Genomic DNA, 15,003 nt, shown 5'->3' on the forward strand with positions numbered 1-15,003 from the left:
TGTAGCCCTCATTGAAGTATCGATCTGATTTTACTCCATGCTTAGGCAAGCCGTTGGATCAAATGCTTTTTAATGGAATATAAGGTTGGACTTTTTATTTTTACTAATTGATAATTAGTTTTTGTTATGAGCAACGAGAGAGAAAGCAGCTCTCATGAGAGGAAGGTAGAGCTGTGTAGAAAAGGAGAGGCATGAAAGCATGAAGAAGCCTCAATGGCAACCTAGTTGGCCATACTGTATACTTTTGCTTTCTCTGAGCCCTTCCCAAGAGTCAGCATCCTCATTGACAAAATCTGGAATGTGCTAGTTAGCTGATGCCCTGTTTCTGACGTAGCATTAGTGAATGGCAAATCTCTCCAAGACAATCAGATGCCCTCAATGAAGACCATACATAACCTGGAACATTTGGTTGGCACGTTGCAGCCTAGTGATGGGGACAACAGGCTCTTCTGGATCTCCTTCTCATCAACATTTGGCTTGACATCATCTCTACCTTGCATGCCAATAGAAGCCAAGTACAGAGTGCTCTATGAAGGATGCCGAGAGATGGGAGCATTTCTGCAAGGCTTGCCTGCACACATTTGTTGCATTTTCACCGATCTGTAATAAGCACTGTGACCTATGATTATGCATGCCTTGCATGCCGTTGGAAGCCAAGTACAAAAGTGTATAGGAAGACTGCCGGGAGATGGGAGCATTTCTGTGAGGCTTGCCTACACATGTATGTTACATTTTCACCGATCTGTAACAAGCACTATGGCGTATGCTTATGTATCACACACTACCACATATTGTTTGTGGAAATAGATTATAAACTGAAAAGAGAAAACACCACAGTGCACAGTCCTATAGTACTGCTTTATTACATATGCTGAAAGGTACAATGGTGCTGTACATAAACATACCAGATGGCCAAGGGAACTCCAGGGCTGTAGGAATAATGAGGGCTATAGGCGGCTGTGCTGGCACAGGCTCAAATGCGGAGAACTGATGCTGTCTTAAAGGGTGGAGAGGACTCAATGCCCAAATAGGCTCCTCCCCTGCTCTTTTGTAGGCCCAAAAGAGGGCTCCAGCAGGCTGGCCGACCAGCCAGGTGACCTGCTGCTGTTAAACCAGGCTCCATACTCCGATCGATGACTCAACTGCATCACTGTTTTCGCGATACTGAGAGCTGTGCATTGACGTGAACGTAATCTCAATTTGACACTGGGATTCAGGGTCTGTCGTAGAGCCCCATAAGTGCTCCAGATGCATCCTATCATGCTCGAGTGTACTGGCCTGTTAAGTCCCCATGAATAAGGGCTCACAATGTTGGCTACTTACAAATATAGAGACATGATATAGCATGCCCACAAGCATTTGTGGCCATGATGCATCTGACGTCCTCTTCTGCTGAATTTGAACTAGGTGAGATGTAAAGGCTCCTTGTAAGAAGCGTGCAGGTCTGGATAGTCATTGAGGGAAGACTAATCCATCTTTGCTGATTTTTGTATAGCTTGGTTGTTGTCATCTACAGGGAAGAGATGGGTATTGGCACATTTTGCCAACTTTAGGCGTTTGTTCACACCCTCCCTTGTCGTAAGCTTTCGATGCAAACATCTGTTCTGCTAATGTCCCTTGTATTCGCCTCTTTGTCTTTTTGCTAACCCCACCTAGGTCACAAGCAAGTTGGCTGTGTTCTTGACTCCCAGCTCTTCCAAGAGGTGAAGGCCATCCTCTTTTGTCATCCTGACTCAAGTTTGTGCAGGGTCCATGGCATCCTTAACCTTCAGTCTTCATCCGCGTTCGTGTTCCATTGTATAGCACATTTCCTTAGCAAAGATTTTCATGTTGTAATGTTAAAGAAGGTTTTTTAAGCCTCGTGTCCACTAACTGAGCAGCATATCAGAAGTTCAATCATAATCAGAGACTTCCCCCTGCTCCCTTGACTCGTATGGCATCATGTTGGTTCCAATTACCCACGGCAATAGTTGCCATTAATTGTCTATGGCTCAATTCCAGTGGTTTGTTTGCCAACATGAAGTTTCTTGACATGTGTAGTCTATTATCTAACATGAGCATATAGTCCACCACACTATGGTGAAACTTGGGGTGACATGACCATGTACACCCCATTGGCAGGTTCCATTGAGTATTACTGTTCTGCACACATCCTTGACAAGGCCCTGACATGCTTGTCTATTACAGCTTCCTCATATAGAACATTAATCCCACCCCATATTCCTTTCATTTTATGTTCATTATCCGTACACTTCCTCCCCTCAGGGCATCTTCCTCGTTTTGGCATTATAATCTCCTGTGATCATGGCGTTCCTATCTTTCTTGAACGTGTTTACATTTGGAGAAGTGGTCATGAAGGCTCACTCCATCCTCCGCATTGTGAGGTGCATCATAGTGTGGGATACAAAACTCAGCTACAACGGCATTGTATCTTTACACATCTGATGTTCTCACTTGCAATTTGTTTAGAAGGTTAAAGCGATCTAGGTAACTCCTTTTCCTATATGTGCTTTTCTTTGACATTCATGCTTAGTGTAACTCATAATAGTTGTATTAAGGGATCCTACATGCATTGCACTCCCAATTTTTTTCAATGGAAGAATAATTTTTGTAAATTCTACGACACCTTTTTTTAAGAGTGACCATGGAAATTTTCAACACATATCTTCAAGCTATCAACCTTTGTATGGGCACATAGCTTGTGAGTACCTAGGCAGTGTCAAGATAGAGAGAAAGAAAGGAAAAAATAAGACAAATTTATTAATGTCTACAAAAGGCCCAAAATCCCAACGAGAAAAAAAATCCGAAAGCCTATCACACCTCTAAGAATAGCTACTTATAACTGATGAACTGGACATAGGAGCAAATGCATGAACTAAGAGAAAAAACTCCATATGTCATGAGTAACTTCTGTCATTTCTGGTCCTATCTTGTGTCAGAAATGAGTAGTTTGAGCCCCATGTGGGTCCGATTGGGGTCCCATTAGGTATCTTGGAACATGTCTGAGAGCTTTCATTGGCATGCTCAATTCCTCTCCATAGGGTGTATTGGTGGACGGCATGATGCCACTACGATGGTCTCCTATTGACCTAGTGCATGAAAGTCAAGGTTTCCATCTCAGCATCTCCCCATCAATTTTTCTTGTGAAAAACAAGTTCGTGATCCTTTCTCCTAACTGCAAGTTGCATAGCTTGTGTATCTATCTGGTGAAACTGTACGCCTTTGTTTAGGGTGTAATGATTTGAAATGACACGTGTGTGTAGGGACCTTGCTGCAAACTCTGCTATGATGTTGCCAGGTGGTGTACATCTTTGCCTCTAGATCCTGTGAGATAGATAGCATCATGACTTGTAGTCTCTCAAATCTAGTGCACTCATCCTCCCTTGAGGTCTATGTCCCAAAAAGCCCTTGCATACATGGCTGCTGATTGAGCTAGCGAATCAAAGAGAAGCGATTTGGTGTTCACATATTGGATGCGTGCCTGGAAACACTGTCTCTCTAGTCTTGATAGGGGGGCATGCCCATGCCCTTTGGTTAGTCATGCGTGTGCTATTGGATTCATGGTAAACTGATCTTGATGATTCTGACACTACTAAGCAAATTGATGAGTACATTCAACAATTTCACGGCAACTTGTAGCTGTACTTCTAGCCTGCGATTGAGCAGGAGGGACAAGGAAGGATGAGGAAGAGGGAGGAGAGAGAAAGGAGGAGGAAGCACCCAAGTATACATAAGATCTGACTATCTCAACCTTCTACTCTGCAGGTGTGAAGGCTTCCCAAATGGGGCTTCCTCAGTATTGAAGATCAGTATCTTGGTCTTATCCAGATTGACCTTCACGTCTCGGCCCTCACAAAATACGTGCAGGGCTGCCAAGTGCATTTGTAGTCCTTATGTTGTGTTTGATATCAATGCTACATCATCTGCATATAACAGGATGGGTATGACACATTGTGTCAATGTCGATCGTCGACCTCCTATCGTGGCCACACAAAGGAGGCCAAATCATCTATGTAAAGCCCAATGAAAGGGGGCATCCCTACTTCATATTGATGGTACTGCTTGCCTGGGACATTGCCTCTATGGTATGCACTCTGCCAATTAGTCTTTCATACAAGGCCGTGGCCACCCTTATAATGGCGTGTGCCATATCCAAGGCTTGAGTCGTTTTGTGAGCTGTGCTTATGGTAGAAATCCACAAAGAGCTGTATACTCTGTGTTTTCTGAATTTGTGCCTTCTCTATGAGGGCTCTTAGGGTGAAAATGTGGTCCAGATTGGATTGGTCCAACCTGCCTGCCCAGTCGCTCGCATGCCTGCTCTCTTAGTATGCTCGCTGTTGTGGATCCCAAGAGTTGATCCAATATAAGTAGTGCAGTAGTTTCCCTACAACAACTATGGGATTCCTTGCTTTGTGAATGGGTGTGATGGTGGTTGTGGTCCAAGAATTGGGAAGGCCTTTGCAAAAAACTTCATTAAACAGCTTGGCTAAGATTGGAGCAAGTATTTCCCTATCGTGGGTTAGTTGTTCTCCTTGGAGGCCCTTCCTCTTGATTCTTGTCTTTGCCATCGTGTAGCTTCTTAATGGCCTCATTTAGGTGGACAATGGTGGAGCGTGGAGGTCGTGGTGCAGGATATATCCTCTAGATCAAATATGGGCTGATTAGGGGCATCGAAGAGTTTGTCTAGGTAAGCTTCCCGAAGGCTAGGATCCTTGTGATGTATCCTGCTGACATCCATCTTCCCAACTTTGTTGAGGTAAGCTATGAATTGGCATACTGCCTTCCCTTCAAGAGGTATCATACCCGTCTTAGCTAGTAGGATGCGGTAGGGTATTTGAGCCTTAACCTCCAATTTCTAGATGAGGAATCTTTTATTTAAAGTTTCTATTTTTTTCCAGTAGGTCCTAGAGAGCCTTGGAAGCATATGCTAGACACTCATAAAAGATCACTGTTTGTACAAGCATGGTGTATAGAAACTTTCTCATTTCCCAATTCCATAGATGTGGTTTATTTTGGAAGCTGTACAAAGCTTTCAAACCCCCTAGGATTCTTCTTTCTACACATGTATTCCATTTGTAGTTGTCAGTAACTTCTAGCCCTAGTTATTTGTGTGCCTACTTGACAGTGGTAGCATCCCTGGATCTTATAGTAGGTTGGGCAGGCACAAAGAAAATGCTTCTCTGTCTCAAGCGCCCCCAATGTGCATAACACGTAGGTCTGCTGCTTTTTGGGTATACATGCAGCTCTTCCCGCCTCAATCCTTAGCTGATGGGACAAAACCCGCATCTATCCAATGGCGATCCTCAACGCATGTGAGACTCTTCTGTCCTCGAGATACTGGGGGTCTGATGATGAATCCCTCCTTCGATACTCTTAGGAAGTGGCCGCGATAGAATTGGATCTTGGTAAGGAGCTCCTGTTCCCTCCCCCCCCCCAAGTCTAAGATGTATGGAGCTTGAGGAGATCTAACTGTACGATACTGTTAATCTCATATCTTGGGATTGACTCCGGAGGCACGTCCATGCTGTACTGAAAGGAGGGAAGTTTGTCCATCTGGATACCATGCTTGGCAAGCCATGTGGATATACGTGCATACCATGTGTTTGCCCCGCTCTCTACTAGTCGTCTGGATGTCTCCAGGGCCAGCCTTGGAAGTCTTCAGTGAGGTAAGCCCCAAACTCTGTGGATGAATGTAAGTGTCTGAAAGATGGCATCAACCTGGAGAGGTGTCATGGCGAACTCTACCTGAACTATCTCATGTGGGAGTAAGGGCTTATTCCGAATCATCCTAGATCCCATAATCACTTGTAGCCGCTCGAATTTCCTCCACTCTGTCCTCGGGAGATCACCTTCCCATAAGGGAATCTTGCGTGCCCTAGTGCCTGTTGCCCTTGGGCCTCTATATGACTACTGATCTCCCTCTCTTGTGCCGGTATCCATAAATCTTGGCCAATATGTGGCCAATCATGAGGGTGCAGTAGTTCCCATTATCCATGGGATCTCCTGCTTTGTGTATCGGTACAATAGTGGTGGTGCTCCAGGCAGGTGACAAGCCGTGGCATACAAAATGGTTGAACATTTGTGCTAGAACTGGGGCTAAGACCTGTTGCCCATGTGCGAAGTGCTCAATCCGTACGCCCTCATGATCTTGTGCTTTCTAATTGTGTAGCCGATGAAGTGCAGCCCATACATTTAGTGTAGTGAACAAGTAACAGATAGTGGGCCTGGGCATAGAGGACATTTCCGGTGGTGCCTGCATCAGAACATCATATAAAGAGCATGCGTAAGTGTGCCACACTCCCGGATTAGTGATGGGAATGGGTGGCTTCCCCTCCGAAAGGAGCCCTTATCTAGTGGGTGGGTCTCCTCTTCGAAATGATCTGATAAGCTCATCATCCTGTGTGTGAGGAAGGCTCGTCTCTTACGGCGTGTCAACCGTCAGAAAATCTGTTGTGCCTCAGATGACGTCAATTGATCGAGGGCTCGCTCTTGTGTGAGGTGGGCTCGCGACTTTCTGCACTCGTCAAACCAAGGGTTTTGGGGCATTTTCCCATCTCGGGCCCATGCGGATCGAGTCCTAGGGAAGGATCTGGTGGTAGTGTCTTGTACTACTGAGGCAAGGGTTGGCGAGGTCTATATCATCTCCCAGTAGGACTGGAAGCTCTTTGGGTAAGTGGCTCACATATATTGGGTCGAGGGCACGGTCAAAGTGGATCTGGGTACTGTAACAAAGTCAGTTTCCTGAGTTAGCTACTGGTTTAATTAGCCTCTCTATTGGCTTTGTAAATAGTCAGATTGATGAGGGTTGTGCTGGTTGTGACACGTGGCATCATTTACAGCCGTCCCATAAGTAATATGTACTTGATGAACTCAGGCCTTGTAGCTATAGAAGGACCTGCTGTACTTGACCATTCATGATCTTTGGAATAAACAATTGCTTTGCTGTTCAAGATAGCTGAGCTACTTGAAGTGCATAACCAAACAAGGAATGTTCCTGTGATGTCCCTGTACAGTCCACTATAGGCTCCTGTGTAAGTTCAGCCCATGACTTACCACTCCTACTCTTTCCCTAACTCATGAGGTACTACCATGGCCTCACTTTCTTGCTATATTTCCATCTTAGATTGTCTAGCTACTTGTGACGATCTTCAGTTAGGAGTAGTCTTGTTGCATCGGTCAATCTTTGGGTATTGGTCACTTTGGACTAAGCCTACTGTCAAAGGTGTTCTCACTGATGAAAACAAACTTCCTGCACCTGCTATAACTTCTTCTATTCCTAGATTTCCCACAGTGTATGGCAGTGGCATGGGACATACTAAGGTTTACAAGGCTGCTGATGCAAAGCCATCATTTAAACCTACATCAAAGGAAGATCTAGGTGATAAAAAGAACACGTTGGTGAAGCAGTTATCTTAAGCAGCAATTATTGATGATAGGAAGAAGAAGAATTTGTGTTACCTTTGTGGTGAGAAGTGGACTCCGGAACATAAGAATGTCTGCAAAGCTAAAACAGGAGCAAAGGTGAGCATGATCCTAGAGATGGATGCTGACTTGCCTTCTGATCTTCCTGCAGCATAATCTGAATTCCACGCATGTGAATGAAGGCCTTGATGATGATGAGGATCTTAGCCCAAAAAGGGGTATTTCTCATCCCTTTGACCCAGGTGGTTCAATCGTGGGTAACACCATGTCTAATGGTCAGCTTAACCTATCAAGGAGACCCAAACAATTGAACATTGAAGTGCATAACCAAACAAGGAATGTTCCTGTCCTGTCCCTGTACAGCCCAGATTGTCCAGCTACTTGTGACGATCTTCAGTCACTGTAACAAAGGCAGTTTCCTGAGCTAGCGACTGGTTTAATTAGCCTCTCTATTGGCTTTGTAAATAGTGAGATTGATGAGGGTTGTGCTGGTTGTGACACGTGGCATCATTTACAGCCATCCCATAAGTAACATGTACTTGATGAGCTCAGGCCTTGTACCTATAAAAGGACCTGCTGTACTTGACCATTCATGATCTTTGGAGTAATCAATTGCTTTGCTGTTCAAGATAGCTGAGCTTAAAATGCCAAATGCCACGGATCTTATATATTTAATAAAGTTTGAGCCACCATTGTGGCTGCAGCTACTTGAAGTGCATAACCAAATAAGGAATGTTCCTGTCCTGTCCCTGTACAGCCCACTACAGGCTCTTGTGTAAGTCCAGCCCATGACTTACCACTCCTACTCTTTCCCTAACTCATGAGGTACTACCCTGGCCTAACTTTCCTACTAGATTTCCATCTTAGATTGATGAGGGTTGTGCTGGTTGTGACAGGTGGCATCATTTACAGCCATCCCATAAATAATATGTACTTGATGAGCTCAGGACACGCTGTACTTGACGCTGTACTTGACCATTCATGATCTCTGGAATAAACAATTGCTTTGCTTTACTTGAAGTGCATAACCAAACAAGGGATGTTCTACCCTACCCTAACTTTCCTGCTATATTTCCATCTTAGATTCTCTCTTCAGTTAGAAGTAGTCTTGTTACAGGTATGAGCCTGTGACTGGCGTAGTAGCAGATATACGGAAGGCCAGATATGAGTGGTCAGCTGCAAGTGGGGGAGGGGGTCAGCTCCAAGTATGAGTGGTAGCAGATATACGGAAGGCCAGGTATGAGGGGTCAGCTCCAAGTAGGGGAGGGGGAACTGTGAGGTTGTGTATCCGTGAGGCAAAAGCTAATGGGCCCAGTAGGTAGTCCACTGTGCTTGTCCCACCACCATGTGGAAAACAAGTGAGTCCCCTAGATGATGGCCATCTTTGAAGGCCATTGTAGACGATGAGGTCGTGGACTGCTCCCAACTCAAGTAAATCGCCCGTACGTTGTCACATGTGAGGCATCTGCAGAGTGTCTCAAAATCCCGAGCTCTGCTGTATCTAGCTTCGGAACCATGTGGGGATCTTTAAGTCTAGTAGGCCCACTTTTCCGTCTCCTGTTCTTGCATCGAAGTCTTCCAGAAGGAGGGTGTCTCCTTGCTTGGAGAACTCTATGATGTCATCATGTATTGTCTCAAATGGGTTGTGTCCCTCTGAAGTGACCTCATGAGCATATGATGACGTGTCTCGGGGGAAGTAGCACACCGCAATGAAGATTGGTCGAGCATCTGGTAGCTGGACTTGTATCCACATGGATGTGCTTGCTCCTTTCTTTGTACTACAGATATGAATGGTCTCAGATACTCGTACCCCTCTCTCTCTCCTCAATTCTCTCCTATGAGTTGACTCCCATGTGTATCATGTCATTGTGGGCAGCCCTCTCTTTGGGCTCTCATGTGTCTCAGTATAATGTCTCTATCTCCAAAAAACCACCTGGGTTAGACCAAAGGGTACCATTACAATCTCATATAGCCATACCCAGCTTGCTTTGTGCACTCCCCTCCTGGACGATAATGACGACGATGATCGTGTTAACATCAGTATGAGGATGATGATGAAAATGAATTATAGCCTACCAAAGGAACATACAAATAGCATAATGTAGTGTTTGCTAATAGCCCAAGATCGTTACTACTAGTATGTACAATGTCAAGTGATAGCCAAACCTACTTTCTCCAAGTTGAGGGGTGGTCGGAATGTCTTTGTGTATTCCCTTAGCATGTCCTTTCTCCATCACCAATTGTCTAGTATATTCATGTGTATTGGATGCCTTTAATCCATGGGGCCTCATCTAAGGATATGTTTAACGAGCATTATGGTATGCCTATTTAGTACACCCTTGATAGGTTTGGTCTGGCTGACCTAATCTTCTCCTTTGTCTTTTAGACACTATAATATGACTCGCTTTGGGTGAAATAAGAGGAATCGTGTTAAGTCTTAGTATCTTGACTCTCAAGGTCTCATGGGCACTCTATGGTGTTGAATGTTAGGTGTGTGTGTCTTATGAGGCAAGGGGTGAGATTGCAATACTAATTTAAATGCCTTATGAAAGCTTTGAAAATATAGTCTACTAAAGAGATTGTGCTCTTCTCTCCTCTCATTGAATGTGAATATTTGATCCAATGTGTTTGGACAGGATGAACCACCCTTGTCCATGGCTATTAGCTTGTAGTTTAGTCATCATACCAATGAAAGCCTCTATTGTTGCTCTATATTTCTTGTTTGTCACATGGGCAAGCATGATAGCCTTGAATCCTATAGGAGGTTAGACACTCTTTTAACCTAAAAATTTATAGACACTCTTTTAACCTCAAAATTTATTCCATGAAAATCCTTACAGATGATAAATGTTTTTCAGTTATGATCTCAAAATACAATTACTCTTTGTGCACTCTAGGAAATAGTATCTCAATGTGCTATAGGAAATGGTATGTAAAAATCTTGCGTTGTGGAAAGGTTTATTGGATCATTCCAAGTGCCCAAGGTGAACAATTGCAACACGTCTGTTAATGTCCCTTGTCCCTTCTTGCCTCGACATTGGACTCTCTATATTGTACTGAAAATTGGATAGCTTCTTCAGTTGAAGACCCTTGGTTATAAACCACGATGCATGTCAACATTCATTTCCCAATGCTTTGTGAGTTTAGGGGAAGAGGACAATGCTTGTCTTGGAAGCCTATTTTTTGCCAATATATGATGGTCTAGAAAAGGTGCATTGGATTATGGTGTAAAATGATCCACCTTGCCCAAGTCTGAACAGAGATTTGGTTCCCAATGGAGAACTCGTTGCTAATTTGACTAGTGAATTAAAGTGCATGCGTGTGTGTGCCCGTGTTTGTGTGTACATACAAGATAAAGAAGGCGTATGGATCATCATTCAGTGTGTCATCAAGGGTGATATATTTGAATTTTGCTTGTGTTTATGCTCCTCAATCTTCTCATCGAAGAGATTTAATATGTGAGGATATGCAACAATATCCTTGGAGACAACATGCATTTCCTTGCGGGGATTTTAATAATGCACCCCAGCAAGGGGATAATACTTCAGGTAATACTCGCATGCTGGCTTTGGAGAGTCAACATTGGTCTCATTTGACCTCTCAGCTTGCTCTTGTAGATCTTCGGAGAGAGGTGAAGCCTACACTTTTAGGATACACTTTTCAGCATATTGCCCACTTTGTATATTGGGCTGGGTTGGACCGTTGGTACATGATAAGCAACAGTATGATACTCTTACGTGTCAATGTGGGTGGATTATACCTTTCCTCGTTTTGTTCATGCTCCATTATGGCTGAGGTTTTCTTTCCATGAGATGCCACATGATAGGCTGCCGGATAAAAGACTCCTTATAGTCAATAATAGTTATTTGCAGCATGATGAGTATAAGAAATTGGTTGGTAATGCCATCGCACCCCTTTGGGAATAGTGGCAGATTGATCTTGACTATGCTTGGAATGCCTTTGCTTCTCGCAATTCATGATCATGGGAAGTATTATTTGCATGACTTCAGGAAAATGGTTGCAGATGCTAAAGTCAACAGTTGTCAAAAGGTGACAGAACAAAGTTTACGGATTTAAATCAGGCTGAGCTTGATTGCCTATGTCATGCTAAGCATTTACTACAGAGGAATGACCATAGAGAATTGTCAATTGGGATACCAGGCAAAACGCTCTTTTGGTTAAAGGGCTCTCTTCTAAAGAGTTCTTCAAAAGCTTACATTATAAAAAGCAGGCTTGGAATATTTGCAGGGTATTGACTTCTTATGGTCTCCGGACTTCCTCACGGGCACACCTTGCTGGAGAGCACATTGATCATTTTGCCCGACAATTTGGGAATCTGGAGTCCTCTTCACAAAATGCTCTATTGGCAAGATGGAAGCTATTGCAGCATGTTTCTCCCATTATTACTCCTGCTCAAGCTCAACGGCTTGAGTCACCTTTCATGGAAAGGGAGCTTCTTGAGGCTCTAAAGTCGTGAGCTAAATGGAAGTCCCTGGGTTGGGATGGTTATGGTGGAGTTCTTTCTGGCTTACTGGGATGCCCTTAAGCATGTTTTATTGCATATGATTAATAGTGCATGGCAAAATCAGCAAATGCCAAATGCTTGGAAGAAAGGGCTGGTTAAGTTGATTCCCAAAAAGCATCTTTGTGAATCATTGCTGATTGGCGGGCTATTACACTCATGCGAGCCATTTATAAGATTCTTTCCAAAATGGTGGTTGATAGAATAAAAGGTTTTCTGCATGATGGTTGACATCATACCCAATATGGCTTTGTCCCTTGTAGACACATCATTGATAATATTGCAAATGCCAATGTTGGGATAGAATATGCAAAATATACTCATAGGATAGAATATGCAAAATATACTCAGCGGATATACTCTTGCTGACATTGCCAAAGCTTTTGATATTGTGCAGTGAGATTTTATCTCGCAGACTATGCAATCCTTAGGATTTGGGCTTCGGATGCAACATGTTATCCAGTGGTAGTAAAGCTGCATGCATTTTGTCAAGAGATATTTCTGATTAGTGGACTTTACATTGTTCAGTGAGACAGGGATGTCCTCTTAGTGCTTTGCTTTATGCAATAGCTATTCATCCAATGCTTTGCTATATTGATAATCTTGTGGCCAGCACTAATGACTTGAATGTCTGGAGATACATGGAAGAAAGCCCATGATTGTGCAAGCTTATGTTAATGATTCATTCTTCACTTTGATGAATACAAAAGCTGATCTTGCATGCTAAGGATTGGCATAACTCTTTGTGGCCTGGGAAAATTGTTTTACCCAATCAACTTATTTGTCATTTGGGCTATCCATTGGATTGGGTACTTGCAAAGCTGCAAACCGTAGGAAGAGACTGGAATATTGGAAGATAGCCACTTGGCCTATGTTCGACTCCGAATTGTGCAATCAATTTTGGTGGCTTATATGCAGTTTTTCTTGCCTTTGATGATGTTTGATAAAAAAGGCATTTCTTCTTTCATATCCACTAACTTTTTGGTGCTCAAAACATGGCCGTAAGAGTGATGCTTGGTGTTTTTCTATGGTGGGTGATGCTTGGTGTTATTTCTTTTGGTTATTGCTCCTGCTCTATGTCACATATGTTTGAATCCTTGCTTCATCTCTTTTGGGATTGCCTTGTCACTTGTGACTTCCTAATATTTCTTCAGCAGCACCTCTAGGCCGGCTCTCCCACTACTTGCTTTGGCAAGCTTTTTTGGATCTTTGGCATTCACCCATGGAGACTGGGATTTCATCTATTTTTCATGGGTTCGATAGTGGGCACTCTAGACTTTGTGGAGGGACAAGAACCACCAAGTCTTTCGAGAGCCTACTTCTTCCATGTCCTACTATTTCCGGATGTCACTCAGGCAATCCTTTTATGATTGCCTATCTGTTCGTCGTAAGATAGATTACACTGTCTACTTCACTTGCAACGAAGTTTTCTGAGCTTGTGTTTGCTGATCTCTATTTTAGAGATAGCTTCTTTTAATATAAATTCATGGATTTCCCTTTAAAAAAAAGTGAGTGTACATACAAGACCCAAGGTTGACCTTTAGACTTTTGTGATCATGAAAGTCTTAGAGGGTTTTGAGAGGCTATTGAGGGTAGGTTGAAAGGAGAAAATAGTTAAAACCCTATGAATTGGGATTGTGGATTCAGTAAAGGATGGCAGCTCATCTCTAAGAGTGTCAACTAGGTAGAGAGAGAGAGAGAGAGAGAGAGAGAGAGAGTGAATACTTTTTTGTGTGAGAGAGAGAGAGTCAATACTTTTGTTTAACCAAATAGGTATTGTCGGGTGTCTACATCTTGCGTTTGGCTATTGGGGCACCCTTGACCGAAGAAAGGCATATAGATGCAGCTTGGGGCTTAATTCAAGAACAAGCAACAATTCTACAAAACAGACAATCATAGGTATTGTAAATGATTTGTCATTTGTATAATTCAACATGCTTTTCATTCTTGTCATTTGTATAATTCAACGTGCCATGGGGTGCTATTTGAGTTTTGTAAAGAAAGCATGTTTTTAGAATGAAATTTGATGAAAGCATGTTTTAAAGAATGAAATGTGATTTATTTATTTCTTGGGTGACTTTCTAGTTTAAAGCACGTGCAGATCCCTTTCTTTCATTATTTTATTCGATTCTGGTAAGGGATAAATTCAATTCTTTATTCTCTCCATTAATTAAGTTAATAGTTGTAGCCTTGTTGAATTATAGCCATTATCACATGCATATTGTTTTAAGAATATGTAACCCATTATTGCTTCAATAATCTATGCAATTTCACAATATAATAAGTGTTAGCTGTCTAGTTTTTTGTAGTGAACTTGATATTTGATCAATAAATTCCAAGTGAATGACACATTTTACATTGCAATATTTTGCAGATTTTAAGGCTCATGCAAATTCTATAAGGTGCATATACTAGTGATTGTATGCACAATACTATAATACTCAATACTATTAAAGTTCCACTATAGTTGTAGCAATCTCCTATGATGCCTATTAGTGCATCCATAACTTGTCTTGCAATCTTAACACTTGTTAAGGTATGGGTCATTGGCATAGTCAAGTCATGTATATGTGCATTTGTTTCATGGGAGATGGATTAGAGAGAACTTTAGATGGGACTTAAGTCATGTGAATGATGATTATGGACTTAGGCAACCAAGTTAGGATTCAATATATATAGTATTATGTTAATGTTTTGCAATACAAAGGAGTACACATTCAATATAGCCAAGACGATTGATGTCTCGCCTCCCTCTTTATTGTGTGTAGAGTTTGAGTCGTGTGCTCAATTCAACATGGGAAGTGGATCTGTGGGTGAGGTTCAATAGCTTCTTGTTACATGCGAGTTGTGTACTCTATTTTAAGAGTCGAATAGTTTCAATTTGTGAGAGGTTGAAGATGATTTTGTCAGTTTGTCTGCTCTTTTGAAATTATGTCTTAGCTTGTTTTTTTGGAGCTATGTGAGTGTGATGAATTGCATAGTCTTTTTGAGAGATTATCTCCCTTCCTTTCAACATTGTGTGAGGTTCAAAGATGTTTTGTTAGTTATCTCTTTACTTT

General features: G+C 42.6%; 1 protein-coding gene across 6 annotated transcripts in view; it reads left to right on the forward strand.

The window, feature by feature from the left end:
• The window catches only part of AAS (Pyridoxal phosphate (PLP)-dependent transferases superfamily protein), a 93,673-nt gene extending 79,022 nt beyond the window's left edge, over window positions 1-14,651 (forward strand). For 3 of the 6 annotated variants that reach the window (XM_087378631.1, XM_087378627.1, XM_087378626.1), the window contains 3 exons: window positions 13,115-13,299; window positions 13,718-13,843; window positions 14,319-14,651. In XM_087378631.1, the coding sequence (XP_087234757.1) occupies window positions 13,115-13,299; window positions 13,718-13,843; window positions 14,319-14,359 (352 nt within the window). In that variant the 3' untranslated portion in view covers window positions 14,360-14,651. Of the gene's footprint in view, window positions 1-13,114; window positions 13,300-13,717; window positions 13,844-14,029; window positions 14,078-14,318 lie in introns of all 6 variants that reach the window. The other 3 variants (XM_087378628.1, XM_087378629.1, XM_087378630.1) reach the window with 3 other exon arrangements.
• The last annotated feature ends 352 nt before the right edge of the window (window positions 14,652-15,003 follow it).

This window comes from Dipteris shenzhenensis, chromosome 8 (assembly GCF_047967505.1).
Source record: "Dipteris shenzhenensis isolate YYH24624 ecotype China chromosome 8, Dip_SZ_1.0, whole genome shotgun sequence".
NCBI lineage: Eukaryota > Viridiplantae > Streptophyta > Polypodiopsida > Gleicheniales > Dipteridaceae > Dipteris > Dipteris shenzhenensis.